This window comes from Scyliorhinus torazame, chromosome 16, assembly GCF_047496885.1.
Source record: "Scyliorhinus torazame isolate Kashiwa2021f chromosome 16, sScyTor2.1, whole genome shotgun sequence".
Classification (NCBI taxonomy): domain Eukaryota; kingdom Metazoa; phylum Chordata; class Chondrichthyes; order Carcharhiniformes; family Scyliorhinidae; genus Scyliorhinus; species Scyliorhinus torazame.
Window position 1 is genome coordinate 69,574,418 of NC_092722.1, and position 20,215 is coordinate 69,594,632.

Sequence of the window (20,215 nt, forward strand, 5' to 3'; positions counted from 1 at the left end):
GGTGTCGTGCACACTGACCAGGCATTGGGAGCAGGCATGCATGATGTGCATCTGATGGTCACATATCAGCTGCACGTTCATTGAGTGGGACCCTTTTCGGTTTGTGTAGAGCGACCTGTCATCTTCAGGTGTTCGTAGGGTGACATGCATCCGCTCGATCACCCCTGGACCCGGGGCATCTCGGCGGTGGCGGTGTACTCCGCTACCCGGGCATCCTGGTGGGTTCAGTCCACATTAAAATGTCTGTATTGCGCCGACTGGGCAAGAAGGGCCTCTGTGACAGCATGCATCCACCTGTGCACCGTGCCTGGAAGGAGCCCATGGCATTGATGTTCAGGGCGACTGTCGCCTTGACGGCCACTGGGAGCGGGTGCTCTCCCCCATTCCCCGTGGTGCCAGGTGCGCCATGATCTGGCAGATATGTCGCACTGTCACCCTACTCAGCCGGAGTCTTCGGCAGCATGCCTGGTCTGGCAGGTCCTTGAATGACAGGCGCCACCGATGCACACAAGGCCTAATGCGGCCCCTCCTTCGAACCTCATCCTTGCCTTGTTGAGTGGCCAGCTCTCCATCTTCATCCACTGTCTCCTGTTCCTCTGCGACACACTCAGCTGCTGCATGCTCCGCTGCTTCAGCTTCCTCTTCCTTGAGCAGCTCTAGGTCGTAGAGCCGCAGTGTATCCCCAAGGCTGCGGCGACTCGGAGGAAGGACATTTTGCTGGTTGTATTCTAATATCCATTGTCTGCAGGGGTTGAAAGGCTGACATGTAACATTGTGCGTTCCCCAGTGCCCACCCAGTTCCAACGGTGCCTCCAGTTGTCACTGCAGACTCTGCCCCCACATGTGCCCCCCGCCATTCTCTCCCATCCATCCCTGCACCACTGGCCCAGTGCCCGGCACCTTGGGGGCCTCTGGCCGTGCCGCCTGCCCCTGATGCCAGGGGTACTGTTGTCTGGCTCTGCGCATGGCACTGGTATGGTCCACGGCCCCTGTCTGTAGCCACCCTGTAGGGGTTACTGTGGGCGTTGCCCTTGGGTGGGCTGCTTGATGCCCTGCTTGTGGGTGATGACCGGTTTGGGAGAGGGGGGTGATGTCGGAGGGCAGGGTGCGAAGGTGGTGGGGTGAATAGGAGCTGGGGTGGGGGGGGCTGGTGGGGTGGAAGATTGGGGGCTGATGTGCAGGGGAGGGAGCACCCATACAGCCGATGGCACTCTGCAGAACTATGGGCCAAGGTGGGTGGTCAGTGGGGTGCACTGCAAGATGGCTGCCTTTCAGGCCGCAGCAATGCAGGTCCGGACCTGGACACCACCTCAGTCCCATGGGGGTCACCCCAGCCCACGGCCCTTCCCCCCCCCATCACTCCCCTGCCCTGGCAGTGCCCCCACCCCATCCCAGCCAGCCCATCCAGTGTCAGAACCGGCAGCCCGCGGTCCTACTTCCTCTCTCTCCCACATCAGCCACGGCGCCTGTTCCCAATTTTTAAGAGCACAAGTGAACCTCACCATCGGAAATTCACCCCAGTGGAGGTGGAGCATTGCGGGGGGCGCCAGAAAATACCGGGGCAGGCCCGCTAGTGATAAGGCAACGGTGTTTACTCCACGTGCAGAGTGGAGCACTTTGACGCCGCTGTCACGGCCCCGGAGAGTTGCATTTTTGAGTGAAACCGGCGCCGCCACAATTTCGACGTCAAAACCAATTCTCCGCCCAATAGCATTTCCCGATTCTGGGGCGGGATTCTCCACTCCCGCGCCGAAGTGGCCGCGCCGTCGTGAACGCCGTAGAGGTTCACGACGGCGCGAAACGGCCCCGGTCCCGACCGATTCAGGCCCTGACAATGGACCAGGATCAGGGCCGCATCATCTACACGCGCCAGGCCTTGTCACCCGCATAAAAGCGGCGCCGCAGAGATGACGCGGCCGGCACCACATAACGGGCGTCATCCGCGCATGCGCGGGTTGGCCGGCTCCAACCCGCGCATGCGCGGTTGCCATCCTCTCTAAGTCCGCCCCGCAAGAAGATGTCTGACGGATCTTGCGGGACCGCGGAAAGAAGGAGGTCCTCCTTCAGAGAGGACGGCCCGACGATCGGTGGGCACCGATCGCGGGCCACCCCACATCTGAGGTACCCCCCGGTGCAGGATCCCCCATCGCCCCCCCCCCCCCCGCAGGCCACCCCCCAGCGTTCACGCACTGCTCACGACTGCAGCGACCAGGTGTGGACGGCGCCGGGGGAACCCGCCGTTTTGGCCTGGCCGCTCGGCCCATCCGGGCCTCAGAATAGCGGGGGTGCCGGAGAATCACCATTTTCGGTCTCTCCGGCGATTCTCCGGCCTGCGAAACTTGACCGGGCCGTTCCCGCCGCTTGGGAGAATCGCGGGAGGGCGTCGGACCGGCGTCCTGGAAAATGTTGGCGTCCCAGGCGATTCTCCCAACCGGCGTGGGAGTGGAGAATCGCGCCCCTGGTGTCAGGTGGAGAATCCCGCCTGGATGCTTTCAAGAAGCAGTTGGACATAGCACTCGGGGTGAATGGGATCAAAGGATATGGCAGGGAGGGGAGCCGGGATTAGGCTATTGAGTTGAATGATCAGCCATGATCATAATGAATGGCAGAGTAGGCTTGAAGAGCTGAATGGCCTCTTCCTGTTTCCAACAGAGAGGGCTGAAACATCACAGACACAAACAATCAGATTCACAGGGAAATATTAATCATAATACATCCAGAGAGGGATGAAAACATCACAGACACATAAACACCCAGATTCACAGAGAAGCGGCAGTCATAATACACACAGCAGCACTGTGGTTAGCACAGTTGCTTCACAACTTCAGGGTCCCAGATTCGATTCCCCACTGGGTCACTGGCTATGCGGAGTCTGCTTGTTGTCTCCGTGTCTGCGTGTGTTTCCTCCGGGTGCTCCAGTTTCCTCACACAGTCCAAAGATGTGCAGGTTATGTGGATTGGCCATGCTAAATTGCTCTTCGTGACCAAAAAGGTTGGGTGGGGTTACGGGGATACAGTACAGGTGTGGGCATAGGTAGGGTGCTCTTTCCAAGGGCTGGTGCAGACTCGATGGGCTGAATGGCTCCTTCTGCACTGTAAATTCTATGAAAGAGTGATGAAAACATCACAGACACACAAAACACCGATTCACAGAGAAATAGTGATCACAATACTCACAGGGAAGAAAGAAAATATTACAGACACATGAACATCCAGATTCACAGAGAAACAGTGGTCATAATATACACTAAGAGAGGTGAAAACATCGCAGGCACACAAACACCTAGGTTTACTAAGAATTAATGATCATAATATACACAGAGAGGGATGAAAACATCACAGACATAAACACCCAGACTTACCAGGAACTAGTGATCATAATGCACACAGATAGGGATGAAGCAATCACAGACACATAAACATGCAGATTAACCAGGAAACTGTGATCATAATATGCAGAGAGGGCTGAATGCATCACATACACAACCTAGATTTGCGAGGGAATTGTGATCATAATATTCAGACAACAGAAAGTATAACAGACACACATTCAGGTACTCAGATTCACTAGGAAAAAGTGATCATAATACACAAATAGACAAATAGAGGGATGAAAACATCACAGACACACAAACACCCAGATTCACAGAGAAACAGTGATTATAAGATATACAGAGGGATGGAAACATGACGGATACATAAACACCCAGATTTACCAGGAAATAGTGATCATAATACACACAGAAAGGGATGAAAAGATCACAGACACAAATGTGCGTTTGTGATGTCTGTGTGTCTGTGATGTTTTCATCCCTCTATTTGTGTATTATGATCACTTTTTCCTAGTGAATCTGAGTATCTGTGTGTGTGTCTGTTATACTCAGATTCACTCAGAAACAGTGGTCATAATACACACAGATAGGGCTGAATCTGAATAGGGTACCATACAAAATTCTTGTGTATTGTCTGGGAAATCTGATAATACTCAGTGGCACTGAGGGACAGAGTGATAGACTGAGACAAGAGAGAGAGAGAGAAAGAGAGACGGAGCGACTCAGGGTGGGAGTCAAATAGGCGTAGAGGAAATGAAACAGAATGTGAAAGGGACAGAATGAAGACAAGAACTGCTGACTTTGTTCTCTTCACCCTCCATTTCTTTCCCACTCTTTCTCAGGCTGACAGCCTTTGTGTTGAAATCATTCGTACAAGCCCGTCCATATATATTCATTGAAGCGAACATTCTCCAGAAAGCCACCACCTTCTTCATGAAACATCGAATGGAGTCCGGCTGCTTTGCCAGCCTGGGCAGTCTGTTCAACAACGCCATGAAGGTACATGGGGCAAAGGGCAGGACAAAGCGTCAGTACTGAGGGAATGCTGCACTGTCAGAGGGTCAGTACTGAGGGATTACGGCACTGTCAGAAGTTCAGGACTGAGGGAGTGTTGCACTGTCGGAGGGTGATGCTGAGGGAGTGCCGCACTGCCAGAGGGCCAGTACATTTTCTTAGAAAATATTTTATTGAGGCATTTATAATTTTAACGTTTTAACATTCTAAACAACAGAGAGGTCCAGCACACGCAAAAACCCCACAATAACATACCTAACTTCCCACCGCCCTAACTCTTAGCTACCCATATATTACATTCCCTGCCGTTATTCTTCGCTTCCATATCTCTCCCCCCCCACCCTTCCTGCTGACTGTCAGCTTTCTTTAAAGAAGTCGATGAATGGCTGCCAGCTTTGGGCGAACCCCTGTAATGAACCTCTTAAGGCAAACTTAATCTTCTCAAGCGTAAGAAACCCTGCCAAGTCACTGGCCCACACCCCCAACTTAGGAGGCTCTGATTCCCTACATCCCAGGAAAATCCGTCTCCAGGGAGGCAAAGGCCAAAACATCGGGCTTTCTCCCTCCCCTCTGGGCTCCCTGATCTTCCGACACTCCAAATATTGCCACCTCTGGACCCGGAGTCATCCTCCCTTCCAGGACCTCTGACATGACATCTGCGAATTCATGCCAAAATCCCCTCAGCTTCGGACAAGCCCAAAACATATGTGCATGATTCGCCGGACTTCCCCCTCACCGCCCACATGTCCTCCACCTCCTCAAAAAGCCTACTCATCCGGGCCACAGTCATATCTGTGGATCACCTTGAACTGGATCAGGCTGAGCCTGGCACACGACGAGGATGCATTAACTCTCCTCAGAGCCTTCTCCCATAGCCCGACTTCCAACTTCCCTCCCAACTCTTTCTCCCACTTCCTCTTCACCCCGCCGATTGGGACCCCTTCCCACTCCATCAGTACCTTATATACTCCGAGACCCTCCCTTCCTCAACCCTGTTTTAGACATCACTTATCCTGTAGTCCCCTTAGAGGGAGGTGAGGGAAGCTTGGAATTTGCCTCCGGACAAAATCCCGTACCAATGATGAAATTGGGTTCTTTCTGTCCACAGTCTGGTCTCTATCAAAAGGCTGATATTATTTTATTTTAGTTCACCCGGCTTACAAGCTCCACTCACTCTGATAAAAAGGCAGGAGACAACATGTCTCTTGAAACTTCCAGAGTGAGTGAGACAAAGGGAGACAAAACATGTGTTCTCATATACATTCATGCAGTATCAAGTTCCACATACACAAATACAAGATTCTTATAGGCCCTTTTCCCACATTCCTTGACCTGGCCATATAATCTAACCTTCACTGCCACTGATCCTGATAGGTACATTACACATTCCTTCCCTTGGGCCTCTTTCTCCCAGCATCCTTTGCAGCATCCTTTGTGCAAAGAACCGGTCCTAATACCTACCCATCCCCCTCTCGCCATGCTTTGCCCATTTCTTTGTTCACTCCCTGCAACCCAAATTAATGTCTATAAAGCCCTATTCTATTTCTCTGCTTTCCTATATTAGGGTATACTTCTACACTCTCCTAACTGGTCATCCCAGTCTAATGCTTTTTCTTTAGTTCAATTCCTCACCAGCAGGAATGCGTTCCCAGCCGGTAACTCAAACCCCTCCTCTAGCCCTCCAGGCTCAGGAAACCTTCCTCAATGAAGAGATCCCCAAATCTCTCAATCCCTGCCCACTGCCACCTCCTAAAGCTCCCGTCCAGCCCCCCCACCCCCCCCCCGAGCAAACCTGTGATTATCACAGATCGGTGACCATAGCAACACCCCCTCCATTCTCATGTGTTGCCTCCATTGCCCTCACACTCTCAGGGCTGCCACTACCACTGGACTTGTGGAGTAACGAGTCGGCAAGAACGGCAGAGTGCCGTTAACAGAGCCTTCAGACTCGTGCCCTTGCAAGATGCCGCCTCCACTCGCTCCCATACTGACCCCTCCCCCACTACCCATTTCCTAATCATCGAAATATTGGCTGCCCAGTAATAGTTAATAAAGTTCGGAAGGGCCAAGCCCCCCTCACTGCGCCCCTGCTCAAGAAGGACCCACTTCATCCTCGGGGCTTTCCCGGCCCATATAAAACCCGAGATCGGCGTGTTCATCTTCCGAAAAATTGCCTTGGGGATGAAGATTGGGAGACACTGAAACACAAACAGCAATCTCGGGAGGACTGTCATCTTCAGTCTGTACCCTCCCCGCCAATGACAGCGGGAGCAGGTCCCACCTGCGGAAGTCCCCTTTCATTTGCTCAATATCCCTGCCCAAATTTAGTTTATGAAGCTGGCCCCAGTCTCGTGCCACTTGAAGCCCCAGGTACCTAAAACTCCTTCCCACCACTTTGAACGGTATCTCCTTCAGTTTCCTCTCCTGCCCCCTTGCCTGGATCGCAAAAACCTCACTCTTACCCATATTCAGTTTGTAACCTGAGGACCGGCCAATTTCCTCCAGTAATCCCATAATTCCTGCGATTCACCCCAATGGGTCTGTTATACAAAGGAGTAAATCATCCGCATAAAATGAGACCCTATTTCCACCCTCCCTCTCGCTATCCCCCGCCAAATGTTCGATGCCCTCAGCGCCATTGCCAAAGGCTCTATGACCAGGACAAACAGTAGTGGGAAGAGTGGACACCCCTGCCTTGACCCCCTGCACAGATTAAAATACTCTGATCGAACCCGGTTGGTCCTTACATTCACCACCGGTGCCTGATATAGTAACCGGACTCAATCAACAAATCCCACAGGTACTTCCACTCCACCCGACCAATGGCCTTTTCTGCGTCCATGGCCACCACCACCTCGACCTCACGTCCCTCCGCAGGCATCAGTATTACATTTAGGAGCCGACTAATGTTGGACGTCAGGTGTCGTCCCTTCACAAATTCCTTCTGGTCCTCCCCTATTACCCCCGGAACACAATCCTCTATTCGCATGGCCAAGATCTTTGCCAACAATTTTGCATCCACACTTACCAGGGAGAATGGCCTATACGACCCAAAACTCTTATCCCGCTTCAAAATAAGGGAAACCGATACCTCGGTAACCTTGGGGGGAGCACTCCCAGCTCCTTGGACTCATTAAAAGCCTTCACCAGAAGCGGCCTCAACAGCCCGGAAAACTTTTTATAAAACTCAACCGGGTATCCGTCAGGTCCCGGGACCTTACCCGATTGCATCGCCCCCAATCCGTCTATAACCTCCTCCAGCCCAATTGGGGCTCTCAAACCCTCCACCAACTCCTCATCTATCCTCAGAAGCTCCAGCCTCCCCAGAAATCGCTTTATAGCCTCTTCCCATACTCATAGACCGCCCCCTTTACCCTCCTCAGCTACCCCTCTGCCTTACATGTGGGCAGGAGCCTAAATTCCAGCTGCTATCTCTGACGCTCCTTCAGAAGCCCGACATCTGGAGACACCGCATACCTCCTGTCCACCTGTAAGGTTTCGTCGACCAGCCTGTCTAACTCCACCCGCTCAGTCTTCTCCTTACAGGCCGAATTGAGATGAATTTCCCCCTAATAACCGCCTTCAATGCCTCCCACACCACCCCAGCCTAAACCTCACCTGCATCATTAATCTTTATATATCCCCGAATGGCCTCCCTCACCCTCGCACACCTCCTCCTCCACTAACAGCCCCACATCTAACCTCCACTGTGGGCGCTGGGCCTTTCCTTTGTTAACTTGCAGGTCTATCCAGTGTGGGGCGTGGTCTGACATGAGAATTGCTGAATATTCAGCATCTACTACCTTAGCCAGCAGCGTTTTGTCCAACACAAAGAAGCCTATCCGGGAATACACCTTGTGCACATGGCAGTAGAATGAAAACTCTTCACTCCTTGGCCTCCCAAATCTCCATGGATCAACCCCCACCCCCCCATGCGCTCCATAAACCCCCGCAGCTCCTTTGCCATAGCTGATACCTTCCCAGACCTGGCATTTGACTGATCCAGCTTTGGATCCAGGACCGTGTTGAAATCTCCCCCCATAATCAGCCGATGTGAATCCAGGTCCGGGATCTTCCCCAGCACCCTAGCAAACTCAACGTCATCCCAGTTTGGGGCATATATATTTACCAGTACCACGGCCATTCCCTCCAATTTCCCACGAACCATAATATATCTACCCCACCGGGTCTGCCTCTATAATTCCCACCTCGAATGCCACCCACTTATTGACCAGGATTGCCACACCCCTCGTTATAAAGTCCAATCCTGAATGGAACACCTGCCTGACCCATCCCTTCCTTAATCTAATCTGATCCCCCACCTTCAGGTGTGTCTCCTGCAACATAGCCACATCCGCCTTCAGTTGCCTCAAGTGCGCGAACACAAGGGCCCTTTTGACTGGCCCATTCAGTCCCAGAATGTTCCACATGACCAGCCTGGTCGGGGGGCACCCCACTTCCCTCCTCCCCTGCTGATCAACCATAACCTCTCCTGGGCCAGTCTGCGGCCCATGCCCCGCACCTCCCCTGGCCTGCACTCGGGCAACTACCGACATCAGCCCACCTCCTCCCCCGTCTTGCAAGTACCTCCCCATCAGCAGTATAATCCCCCCCCCACCCAATTCCCCCACTCCCCTCCCATCACCCCCCCCTCACATCAGTCTTCAGCTCACCCTGCACTTTGCTTCCGTGAACTAGCCCCCCCAGCTAGCCCATGGCACCCAGCATCTTACTCCCCACTGGTTCCTCTCCCCCCCCTCTAGTGCAAACATTCAAAACAATCAAAACAAAGGCAAGAAGTAAAATCAAACAAACCATCCCTCCCAAGGTCCAAACCCAAGACCCACCCCTCCTCCCATAACAAAGAACTATATATCATCCTAACCCAAACAGGACCGAAAAAATATAAAGAAACAAGCATGAAATAAATCCAAACAATGCAAACCCAAAGTATTTACAGAACATAGTCCAGATCTCCTCAGTCAAAGTTCAAGGTCCTCCTTCTCCTGCCAGTCTATTCTCCTTCATAAAGTCCGCTGCCTCCTATGCCAAGCCAAAGTACGACTACCAGCCCCCATAGGTCACCCACAGGCGAGCTTGGTGCAGTAGTCCAAATTTTATGCCCTTGTAGATGGCCGACTTTACCTTATTAAAGCTCGCCCTCCTCTTCGCAAGCTCTGCTCCCAGGTCCTGATGCACCCGGATCTCAACATCTTCCCAAGTGCATTGCCTCGTCTGCCTGGCCCACCTCATAATGCTTTCCTTGTTCAGGAACCGATGTAATTGTACCACCATCACCCTCGGCGGCTCACCCCCCTGGGGCTTACGCATTAGTGTCCTGTGGGCCCGATCCCCCTCCAACGGTTGATCAAACGCACCTTCTCCAACATCTTCCCCACATACACACCAGCATCCGATCCTTCGATTTCCTCCGGCAGACCCACGATCCGAATGTTCTGCCTCGAAGAATGATTTTCCAGATCCTCCACGTTCTCCAGCAGTCTCTTCTGCTGGTCATGCAGTGTCCCAATCTCTGCTGCCATTGAAGTGGACTGGTGCTTATGCTCCCCCGCCAGCTCCTCCAACCTCTGTATTGCCATTGCTTGGGCTGCCAGTCTCGTCTCCACGTGGTCAACCACTGCCTTGATCGAGTCCACCGCCCGGGCCAGGTCCTCCACACTCTCCTTCCGCTGTTGGGTGAACTTCTCAGTTAAGAAGCTCACCAACTGGTCCATCGACCACTGAGATGGTGGGGTCCTACCCTGTTCGTTCGCCACCTCCAAGTGGGTTGTCCGCTCCTCACTCGCCACCACCACCTGGTTTGTTCTTTTCCGATCACTTCTGGGCCGAAGCTCCATAAACTGGGGGTCCCTTTCTTCTGTTCTTGCTTCGACGCCTTTCTTCTACAAAATTCCTGCAACAATCCGGCGTAAAAGCCACAAAAGGACCACCAAGAGCGGGAGCTACCAAATGTGCGACCACTCACTCCATGGTCGCCACCGGAAGTCCTCCCAGAGGATCAGTACTGAGGGAGTGCCGCACTGTCAATTGGCCAGTGCAGAGGAAGCACTACACAGTTGAAGGGTCAGGACTGATGGAGGGCCGCATTTTTAGTGGTTCACTACTGAGAGAGTACTGAACAAAGCCCGTAGGTCAGTTCAGAGGGAGTGCTGCACTGTCAGAGGGTCAGCACTGAGGGAGAGCTGCACTGTCAGAGGGTCAGTAGTGACGGAGTGTCACTGTATCAGAGGGTCAGTACTGATGGAGTGCTGCACTGTCAGGGTCAGTACTGAGGGAGTGCTGCACGGTCAGAGGGTCAGTACTGAGGGAGTGCTGCACTGTCAGAGGGTCAGTACTGAGGGAGTGCTGCACTGTATGTGGGATGACACTCTCTGTGCTCTCTGAGTGTTGAATGTTCCTCTCTCTCTGATGTCTGTGTTTCCCCCTCAGGGAGGTGTCGATGATCACATTTCCCTGTCAGCTTACGTGACGTCAGCTTTACTGGAATTGGGGAAAAACGATAAGGAATTGGTGAGAAAATTCCTGCTTTACTGATGGTGTTTCATGGGAGAGGAGAGAGTGTGGAGGGAATGATGGAAGAGGAGGAGGAGGGTGAGAGATCAGGACAACAGGAGTGACAGACTGTGTGAGAGTCTGTCGTGTTGGGTGTTAAGGTTTACAAACAAGCCAACAATGCTGGAAGTGGTGTAACGCTATTTTATTAACTGTTCAACTATGCTAACATACTGTAAACGTGGGTATAAGCAATACCAGCTTAACTGTGGGCCCTTTCCTATCACTAGCTATGGTGAGGCACTCAGCACATGGTGAATGACTGTGATGCAGGCTGTGAGCTCTGTGCTCTGAGCTGGCTGCTGCTAGAATGAGCGGGAACTCTCCTGTCCCCTGTCTTTATCGTGCTTGTGCTCTCACTGGTGATTGGCTGCGGTGTTATGTATGCTGGTTGGTCCTACTGCATGTCCATCAGTGTATGTATGTGATTGCAGCATAATGTACTGATGTATATTATGACAAGTCTGGAGTGAGACAGGAGTGACAGATTGGCGTGAGAATCTAGAGTGAGACAGGAGTGGCAGACTGGTGTGAGACAGGAGTGAGAGACTGGTGTGACAGTCTGGAGTGAGACAGGAGTGACAGACTGTTGTGAGACAGGAGTGACAGACTGGTGTGAGAATCCAGAGTGAGACAGGAGTGACAGACTGGTGTGAGAGTCTGGAGTGGGACAGGAGTGACAGACTGGTGTGAGAATCTGGAGTGAGACAGGAGTGACAGACTGGTGTGAGAATCCAGAGTGAGACAGGAGTGAGAACTGGTGTGAGAGTCTGGAGTGAGACAGGAGTGACAGACTGGTGTGAGAGTCTGGAGTGAGACAGGAGTGACAGATTGGCGTGAGAATCTAGAGTGAGACAGGAGTGGCAGACTGGTGTGAGACAGGAGTGAGAGACTGGTGTGACAGTCTGGAGTGAGACAGGAGTGACAGACTGTTGTGAGACAGGAGTGACAGACTGGTGTGAGAATCCAGAGTGAGACAGGAGTGACAGACTGGTGTGAGAGTCTGGAGTGAGACAGGAGTGACAGACTGGTGTGAGAGTCTGGAGTGGGACAGGAGTGACAGACTGGTGTGAGAATCTGGAGTGAGACAGGAGTGACAGACTGGTGTGAGAATCCAGAGTGAGACAGGAGTGAGAACTGGTGAGAGAGTCTGGAGTGAGACAGGAGTGACAGACTGGTGTGAGAATCTGGAGTGAGACAGGAGTGACAGACTGGTGTGAGAGTCTGGAGTGGGACAGGAGTGACAGACTGGTGTGAGAATCTGGAGTGAGACAGGAGTGACAGACTGGTGTGAGAGTCTGGAGTGAGACAGGAGTGACAGACTGGTGTGAGAATATATAATGACACGGTTGTGACAGACGCTCACCGCTATCTTTCTGAACCCCTCTCCAGGCTGATAAAGTTTACACACAATGGCAGAAGAAGATGATGCGTTCGTTACCCACAGGTTGGTATTGAGCAGGTCTCACGCCCACACCCCATTCTTTACCCTCTCTTCTGTTTACACCCCTCTCACTGACTCTCAAACTCTCTTTTCCTCATCCCAGAGGAATACTCAGATTCTGAGGAAGCAGCTGATTCCACCGCCTCCCCTAATAACAGAACAGCCACAGACTTCCAGGTAAGGGAGCATTGGACAGGGGCAATTGGTATCTGTAATTGATGCAGGTAACAAAGAGAGGGGGCAGCACGGTGGGACAGTGGTTAGCACTGCTGACTCATGGCACCGAGGTCCCAGGTTCGATCCCGGCCCTGGGTCACTGACCGTCTGGAGTTTGCACATTCTCCCCGTGTTTGCGTGGGTTTCGTCCCCACAATCCAAAACAATGTGCAGGGTAGGTGGATTGGCCACGCTAAATTGCCCCTTAATTGGAAAGGTGGGTATGGGGTATGAGGGAGGGGCCGATGTATCGAGAGGGAGGGATAACAGTGTGAATAAGGGAACATCAGTGGCGGGGGAATTTGATATTTAAAATGGAAGAGGGGGAATGGATTGCAGAGGGGGAAGGGTTTTCAGGGTCAGTAGAGGTTGATCCTCAATGTGAGTCATTCCCCACTGGACAGGGACAATCGTTCACTCGTCTCTTGTCCCAGTGGGAGGGGAGTTTGTAAACAGACTCCTCATTGGGCAGCACGGTAGCACAAGTGATGGGCAGCACGGTAGCACAAGTGATTAGCACTGTGGCTTCACAGTGCCAGGGTCCCAGGTTCGATTCCCTGCTGGATCACTGTCTGTGCGGAGCCTGCACGTTCTCCCCGTGTCTGCGTGGGTTTCCTCCGGGTGCTCCGGTTTCCTCCCACAGTCCAAAGATGTGCAGTTTAGGTGGATTGGCCATAATAAATTGCCCTTAGTGACCAAAAGGGTTAGGAGGGGTTATTGGGTTACGGGGATAGGGTGGAAGTGAGGGCTTAAGTGGGTCGGTGCAGACTCGATGGGCCGAATGTCCTCCTTCTGCACTGTATATTCTACGTTCTATGTATATCAGGCAAAATGGGTCAGTGTTAGGCGTGAGGTTAGCGAAAGAGAAAGTTCAGTGTAAGTGATATGGGGAGGAAAGAGTGAGGGTTATGGGGTGGGGATTGTGAGGGATATGGGGCCTTGGGAGTGAGGGATATGGGGATGGGGAGTGAGGGATACTGGGAGGGGATGAAGGATATGGGGAGGGTAGAGTGAGTGAACTTTGAAGTGAGGGATATAGGGAGGAGAGAGTGAAGTATACAGGGAGGGGGGGAAGTTAGGGATACGGGGAGGTGGGAGGAACGTGTGAGGGATACGGGGAGGGGAGTGAGGGATATGGGAATGGAGAAGTGAGGGATATGGGAAGGGCGAAGTGAGTGATAAGTGGATTAGGGAGTTAGGGAAATGAGGCCTGGGAGTGAGGGATATGGGGAGAGAGAGTAAGGAATATGGGGATGGGGAGTGAGGGGTACTGGGAGGAGAGAATGAGGGATAGGTTAGAATGAGGGATAGATAGAGGGTCAAAAAGGATTCGCTGGGGTTACTGGGATTGGGTGGAGGTGTAGGGTTAAGTAGGTTGCTCTTTCCAAGAGCTGGTGCAGACTTGATGGGCCAAATGGCCGCCTTCTGCACTGTAAATTCTATGATTCTATGATATGTGAACTTGGGAGAGAGGGATATGGGGTCTTGGGAGTGAGGGATACGGAGTGATGTATGGGGAGAGGGTAATGAGAGATACAGGGAGGGAGGAGTGAGGGGTATGGGGATGTGGGGAGATGTGTGACTCTGTATCTCTGACCAACTCTCTCCATCTGCCTCTGGTGTCTAGACGGGAGTGACAGATAGGGCCCTGAGCTGTCTGAGAGATGCCTTGGAGACGGTGAACAACACCTACACTCTTTCTCTCCTGGCCTACACCTTCACATTGGCTGGGGATCAGGTGACTCGGAGCAAAATACTCAACAGGCTCGAGGGCCTGGCAGTCAAAAAAGGTAAGGCCTTGTTCACCATGTTCTCTCCATCTATCTCCTGCCCTCCTCTCCTCGTCCTCGCTCACTCCCTGCATCCTCACGTGTGGGAAGACTGGGGCTGGGATTCACCCATATTGCGGCCAAGTGTTGACACCAGCATCAAACCGGTGCGAGCGACGTCGCTGTCAACGGGTGTCCAGGACCAGTAATTCTCCTCTTCCTCGGGGGCTAGAACACCGGCGGAGTGCTGTGCGCTGCTCCGGCGCCGAAAGCCGGCCCGACATGGCCGGCGCCGGTTCGCGCGTGTGTGCTACGGCCGTCTTCGGCCGGCGCATGCGCGTTGTTTCCATCTCCACACCGGCCCCCAGGCAACATGGCGGAGCCCTTCAAGGGCCGGGTGCGGAGGATCCCCCCCCCCCTGAATGAGCACGCCCGCCGATTGGTAGCCCCCGATCGCAGGCCTGGCCACCGTGGAGGCTCCCCTCCCCCACCCTCCGAAGAAGGGACCCCCCGCTCCCCCACCAGGACAGCCCCCGCATCCAGGGCGCCAAGGTCCCGCCGGGTAGCACCATATGTAAACCACGCGGGCAGGACTCGGCGAGCACTCAGCACTTGAAAGCGGCCCCTGAACGGCGCAGCCGCAACCGCGATTGTCGCCGATTCTCCGAGAATCGGTGGTTTGGCGTCAGAGTGGCATGGCTGGATTCTCGCCCCCACCCCTCCCTGCGATTCTCCGACCCGGCGCGAGCTCGAAGAATCCCGCCCTGGATGCTGGGCTGTGGGGTGAAGCGTAACTAACGTTGAGTCTCCAATCTCTGGGCTGCAGACGGATTGACCCACTGGCAGCGCAAGGAGGAGACTGAGGAAGAGGAAGATTATGGATATTGGTGGAGAGCTCCCTCAGCTGAGGTGGAGATGACAGCCTATGTTCTGCTGGCCCTGCTGTCCCAGCCCCAGGTCCCGGACTCTGACTTGGACCAGGCCACTCACATCGTCAGCTGGTTGGTCAAACAGAGGAATTGCTACGGAGGATTCGCTTCGACCCAGGTAAAGCCAGAGAGTGGGGCTCAGCACCCCTCTGAAAATAGGATCGGAGAGGTGCATGTTTTTTGAGGATGTCGCCAGTAGGGTCGGTAAAGGGGAATCTGTGTAGTGGGTATAAACGGGCATTTGTGAGGTGGCAGGTAGGGATGAGTGGAGTGTCAAAAGTTCAGTGTTGAGGCCTCAGCTATTTATAATCTATACCAATGACTTGGATGAAGAGCCATCAGTAGGAATGGCGACACCGGTGCAAAGTACTGCGCCAGTACGCCGGCGAGATCCCCTTCCCCGATTTACCCTGCCCCTCACCAGTGATGTAATGATTTTCCCGCCCAGAATGGTGGTAACATCATCTGAATACATTTGAATGAATCCGCATATTAATGGGCCTCCCGGTCACATGATTCCCCCCCCTCGGAATATTCAAATTTCACATCGGCGATGTTCACAACAGCTTTATGAAGACTGAAAACAGTCGAAGTGCTCTCACCTGGGGCACCAATGTAAGTATAGCCCCTGAGAGGGAGACAGAGGGGTAGAGAGGTGCATGCCTGGGTAATACTGGGGGCAATGCCTGCCGCGAGCCCCCTGGGGAGCCCAATTAGTGGGTTGGGGGTGTTCCCAATTTATGTGGTGGGGGGAGAGCGGCAAAGTCTGTGAAGGGGGGGACCTGGCAGTGATGGAGGGAGTGGGCATTGATTGGAGAGAACGCTGGTGATACAGGTGTGGCATTGTTGATTGTAATATGGTGATAATAAGCCCCACCCCCAGCCGACAGCGTAAAACATGTCCCCCCGACCCACCCACCCCGGACTCTGTCAGAGTGATTCAAGGTCTGGTCTGAAATCTTGGCAGCGCATCTGGAGAGAGACTTAATGGTTTTCAGTCAGAGCCTGACACTGACAAATTACAGGAAAATTCTGCCCAGTGAATCAGGTATCCATGTTTGCTGATGGTACAAAGTGAGGAGGGAAGGTAGGCTGTGAGTAGGATACAGAGAGGCTGCAAAGTGACATAGACTGGTTCAACCTGTGGATAACAAGGTGGCAGATGGAATTTGATATGGGGAAGTGCGCAGTTATTCACTCTGGGAGAATTGAAAATCAGAATATCTTCTCACATGTGTGAAACCGATAAGTGTTGATGTTCAGAGGGACTTGGCTGTGCTGGTGCGAGCAACGCAGAGAGTTAGCTTGTCTGTTAACCAGTCCTCTATCCAGGCTAATATCTTCCCCACAGCTCCATGAGCGCGTATCTTGTGCATTTACCTTTTGTGTGGCACCTTGCTGAAAGCCTTTTGTAAATCCAGGTACAGGACATCTACAGGTTCCCTTTTACCTACCCTACCAGGTACATCCCTGTGGTATACTGTGATACAGGCTTGTGTGTAACAAGCAACTAGGAAGGCCAATGGCAGATTTACCTTTATTGCGAGTGGATTGGACTACAGGAATAAAGTTAACTTGTTCCAGTTGTACAGGGGTTTGGTGCGACCACACCTGGAATACTGTGAGCAGCTTAGGGTCTCCGCATTGAAGAATGGATATACTCCCATCACAGGCGGTACAGCGAACGTTCTCCAGATTGTTCCCCGGGATGAGAGAGGCTGAATACAGCGGGTGGAGATTCCCAGGTGTTTAGCAGAATGAGAGGGGATCTCATTGAAAGACAAATTTGGAAGGGATTTGAGAGGGTCGGCTCTGGGAGACAGTTCGCACTTGTCTGGAACTCTGAAACATGGGAACAAAGACCGAGCACAAGGGGGTCAATCATTTAGGGCTGAGATGAGGAGAAGTTTCTTCACTTTAAAGGTTGCAAATCTTTGGAACAGAACATCCCAGAGGGGTATGGGTGCTCAATCGTTGAACACATGACCATATTGAATTAAGGGGCAAGGTCGATGGGCTGAATGGACTTCCCCCAGCACGTATTTCTCAGGTACTAGGCCTGTGTGTGTGTGTTTGACTGTGTCTGTGTCCCTGTGTGTTTCTGTCACTGTGTCTGTGTGACTGTGTCTGTGTGACTGTGACTGCAGGAATGATTAACCCTCACCTCCCCTCCTCCAGGACACCGTGGTCGCACTCCAGGCCCTTGCCCTCTATGCCGAGTTGACCCACGTTGCCGACCCGCACATCTCATTGTCCGTGACCTCAGAGAGTGGATCCCACAAGGAATTTCACATTGATTCTACCAACCAGCTCCTGCTCCAGAGTCAGCCCCTGACGGAGATTCCGGGAGACTACATTGCGGAAATCAGTGGCACCAGCTGTCTCCTCATCCAGGTCAGTCACTCCCCGATCGTCCTGAGTGAGGGATCTAGAGTTGTGTGAGCGAGGGATATTCAGGGCGGGAGCAAGGGATATTCAGGATGGGAGCAAGGGATATTCAGGACAGGAGCAAGGGATATTCAGGATGGGAATGAGGGATATATACAGGGTAGGAATGAGGGATATTCAGGACAAGTGAGGGATATTCAGGATGGAAGTGAGGGATATTCAGGATGGGAATGAGGGATATATACAGGGTAGGAATGAGGGATATTCAGGACAAGTGAGGGATATTCAGGATGGAAGTGAGGGATATTCAGGATGGAAGTGAGGGATGTTCAGGATGGGAGTGAAATATATTCAGGATGGGAGTGAAGGATATTTAGGGCAGCGCGGTAGCATTGTGGATAGCACAATTGCTTCACAGCTCCAAGGTCCCAGGTTCGATTCCTGGCTTGGGTCACTGTCTGTGCGGAGTCTGCACATTCTCCCCTGTGTGTGCGTGGGTTTCCTCCGGGTGCTCTGGTTTCATCCCACAGTCCAAAGATGTGCAGGTTAGGTGGATTGGCCGTGATAAATTGCCCTTAGTGTCCAAAATTGCCCTTCGTGTTGGGTGGGATTACTGGGTTGTGGGGATAGGGTGGAGGTGTTGACCTTGGGTAGGGTGCTCTTTCCAAGAGCCGGTGCAGACTCGATGGGCCGAATGGCCTCATTCTGCATTGTAAATTCTATGATTCTATGAGGGAAATTCAGAGTACAATCGAGGGATATTCAGGATGGGAGTGAGGGATATTCAGGAAAATGAAATGAAATGAAAGTCACTTATTGTCACAAGTAGGCTTCAAATGAAGTTACTGTGAAAAGCCCCTAGTCGCCACATTCCAGCGCCTGTTCGGGGTGGCTGTTACGGGAATCGAACTGTGCTGCTGGCCTGCCTTGGTCTGCTTTCAAAGCCAGCGATTTAGCCCTGTGCTAAACAGCCCCTGCTATTCAGAGTACAAGCGAGGGATATTCAGGATGGGAGTGAGGGACATTCAGGATGGGAGTGAGGGACATTCAGGATGGGAGTGAGGGACATTCAGGATGGGAGTGAGGGACATTCAGGATGGGAGTGAGAGACATTCAGGATGGGAGTGAGGGATATTCAGGGTGTGAGAGAGGGACATTCAGGATGGGAGTGAGAGATATTCAGGATGGGAGTGAGGGATATTCAGGGTGCGAGAGAGGGATATTCAGGGTGGGAGTGAGGGACATTCAGGATGGGAGTGAGGGATATTCAGGGTGTGAGAGAGGGATATTCAGGGCCAGAGTGTTATGGGCCAGGGCTAAGAAACGCCAAAGTGTATTATGGAGTTCACCTGACCGACATCCTTTATGTTAAATTTGGTTAGGATGAGCACAAAAGCCTTCGCCTCAAGTGTGATTCAAAAGGCTCCCTAGACACTTTAATCAAAACAAGGTTTATTCTAAGGATGTAGTTAAAATAGATACATACGTAAAACAAAGCAAGAATTTTTATCAATTACAAACATAAAGACACAGCTACAGTAATCTATATATAATACTTAATGAATTCCCTCTTAACTTCCAATTGAACAACAAAATACAATAAACCTAAAAACCCTCTTCAAGGGCCTGGCCCAGCACACTGTATTCTCACTTGAATGGGGCTGGTCCTTTCCCTAAGATTCTGAACCAGTCTCAACCAGCAGATTCAAACTTGTTCTGGAAAGCAAACTATAGCTTTTAAGTTACCGAGGCTGGTAGCCACAACCAATGTTTTTTCCTGGAACAGTGTTCGGACCACTGTTGTTTGTGATATACATAAATGATCTGGATGAAGGTATAGGTGATTTGATTAGCAAGTTTGCAGATGATACTAAGATTGGTGGAGTTGCAGATAGCGAGGAGGACTGTCAGAGAATACAGCAAAATATAGATAGATGGGAGAGTTGGGCAGAGAAATGGCAGATGGAGTTCAATCCAGGCAAATGTGAGATGATGCATTTTGGAAGATCTAATTCAAGAGCGGACTATATGGTCAATGGAAGAGTCCTGGGGAACCCTGTGTACCCTGAAGGTGGCAACGCAGGTCGATAGAGTGGTCAAGAAGGCATACAGCATGCTTGCCTTCATTGGACGGGGTGTTGAGTACAAGAGTCGGCAGGTCATGTTACAGTTGTATAGGACTTTGGTTAGGCCACATTGGAATACTGCTTGCAGTTCTGGTCGCCACATTACCAGAAGGATGTGGATGCTTTAGAGAGGGTGCAGAGGAGGTTCACCAGGATGTTGCCTGGTATGGAGGATGCTAGCTATGAAGAAAGGTTGAGTAGATTAGGATTGTTTGCGTTAGAAAGACGGAGGTTGAGGGGGGACCTGGTTGAGGTCTACAAAATTATGAGAGGTATGGACAGGGAGGATAGCAACAAGCTTTTTCCAAGAGTGGGGGTGTCAATTACAAGGGGTCACGATTTCAAGGTGAGAGGGGGAAAGTTTAAGAGAGATGTGCGTGGAAAGTTTTTTACGCAGAGGATGGTGCCTGGAACGCTTTGCCAG

At 52.2% G+C, this 20,215-nt stretch overlaps 1 protein-coding gene across 1 annotated transcript in view; it reads left to right on the top strand.

Annotated features, from left to right (window-relative positions):
• LOC140392865 (alpha-2-macroglobulin-like) overlaps nt 1-20,215 on the top strand; it is a 305,968-nt gene that overhangs the window by 231,151 nt on the left and 54,602 nt on the right. Inside the window, exons 26-32 of the mRNA XM_072478608.1 lie at nt 4,175-4,331; nt 10,797-10,877; nt 12,312-12,366; nt 12,467-12,540; nt 14,207-14,369; nt 15,175-15,395; nt 17,456-17,671. Coding sequence (XP_072334709.1) covers nt 4,175-4,331; nt 10,797-10,877; nt 12,312-12,366; nt 12,467-12,540; nt 14,207-14,369; nt 15,175-15,395; nt 17,456-17,671 — 967 coding nt within the window. The remainder of the gene's footprint in view (nt 1-4,174; nt 4,332-10,796; nt 10,878-12,311; nt 12,367-12,466; nt 12,541-14,206; nt 14,370-15,174; nt 15,396-17,455; nt 17,672-20,215) is intronic.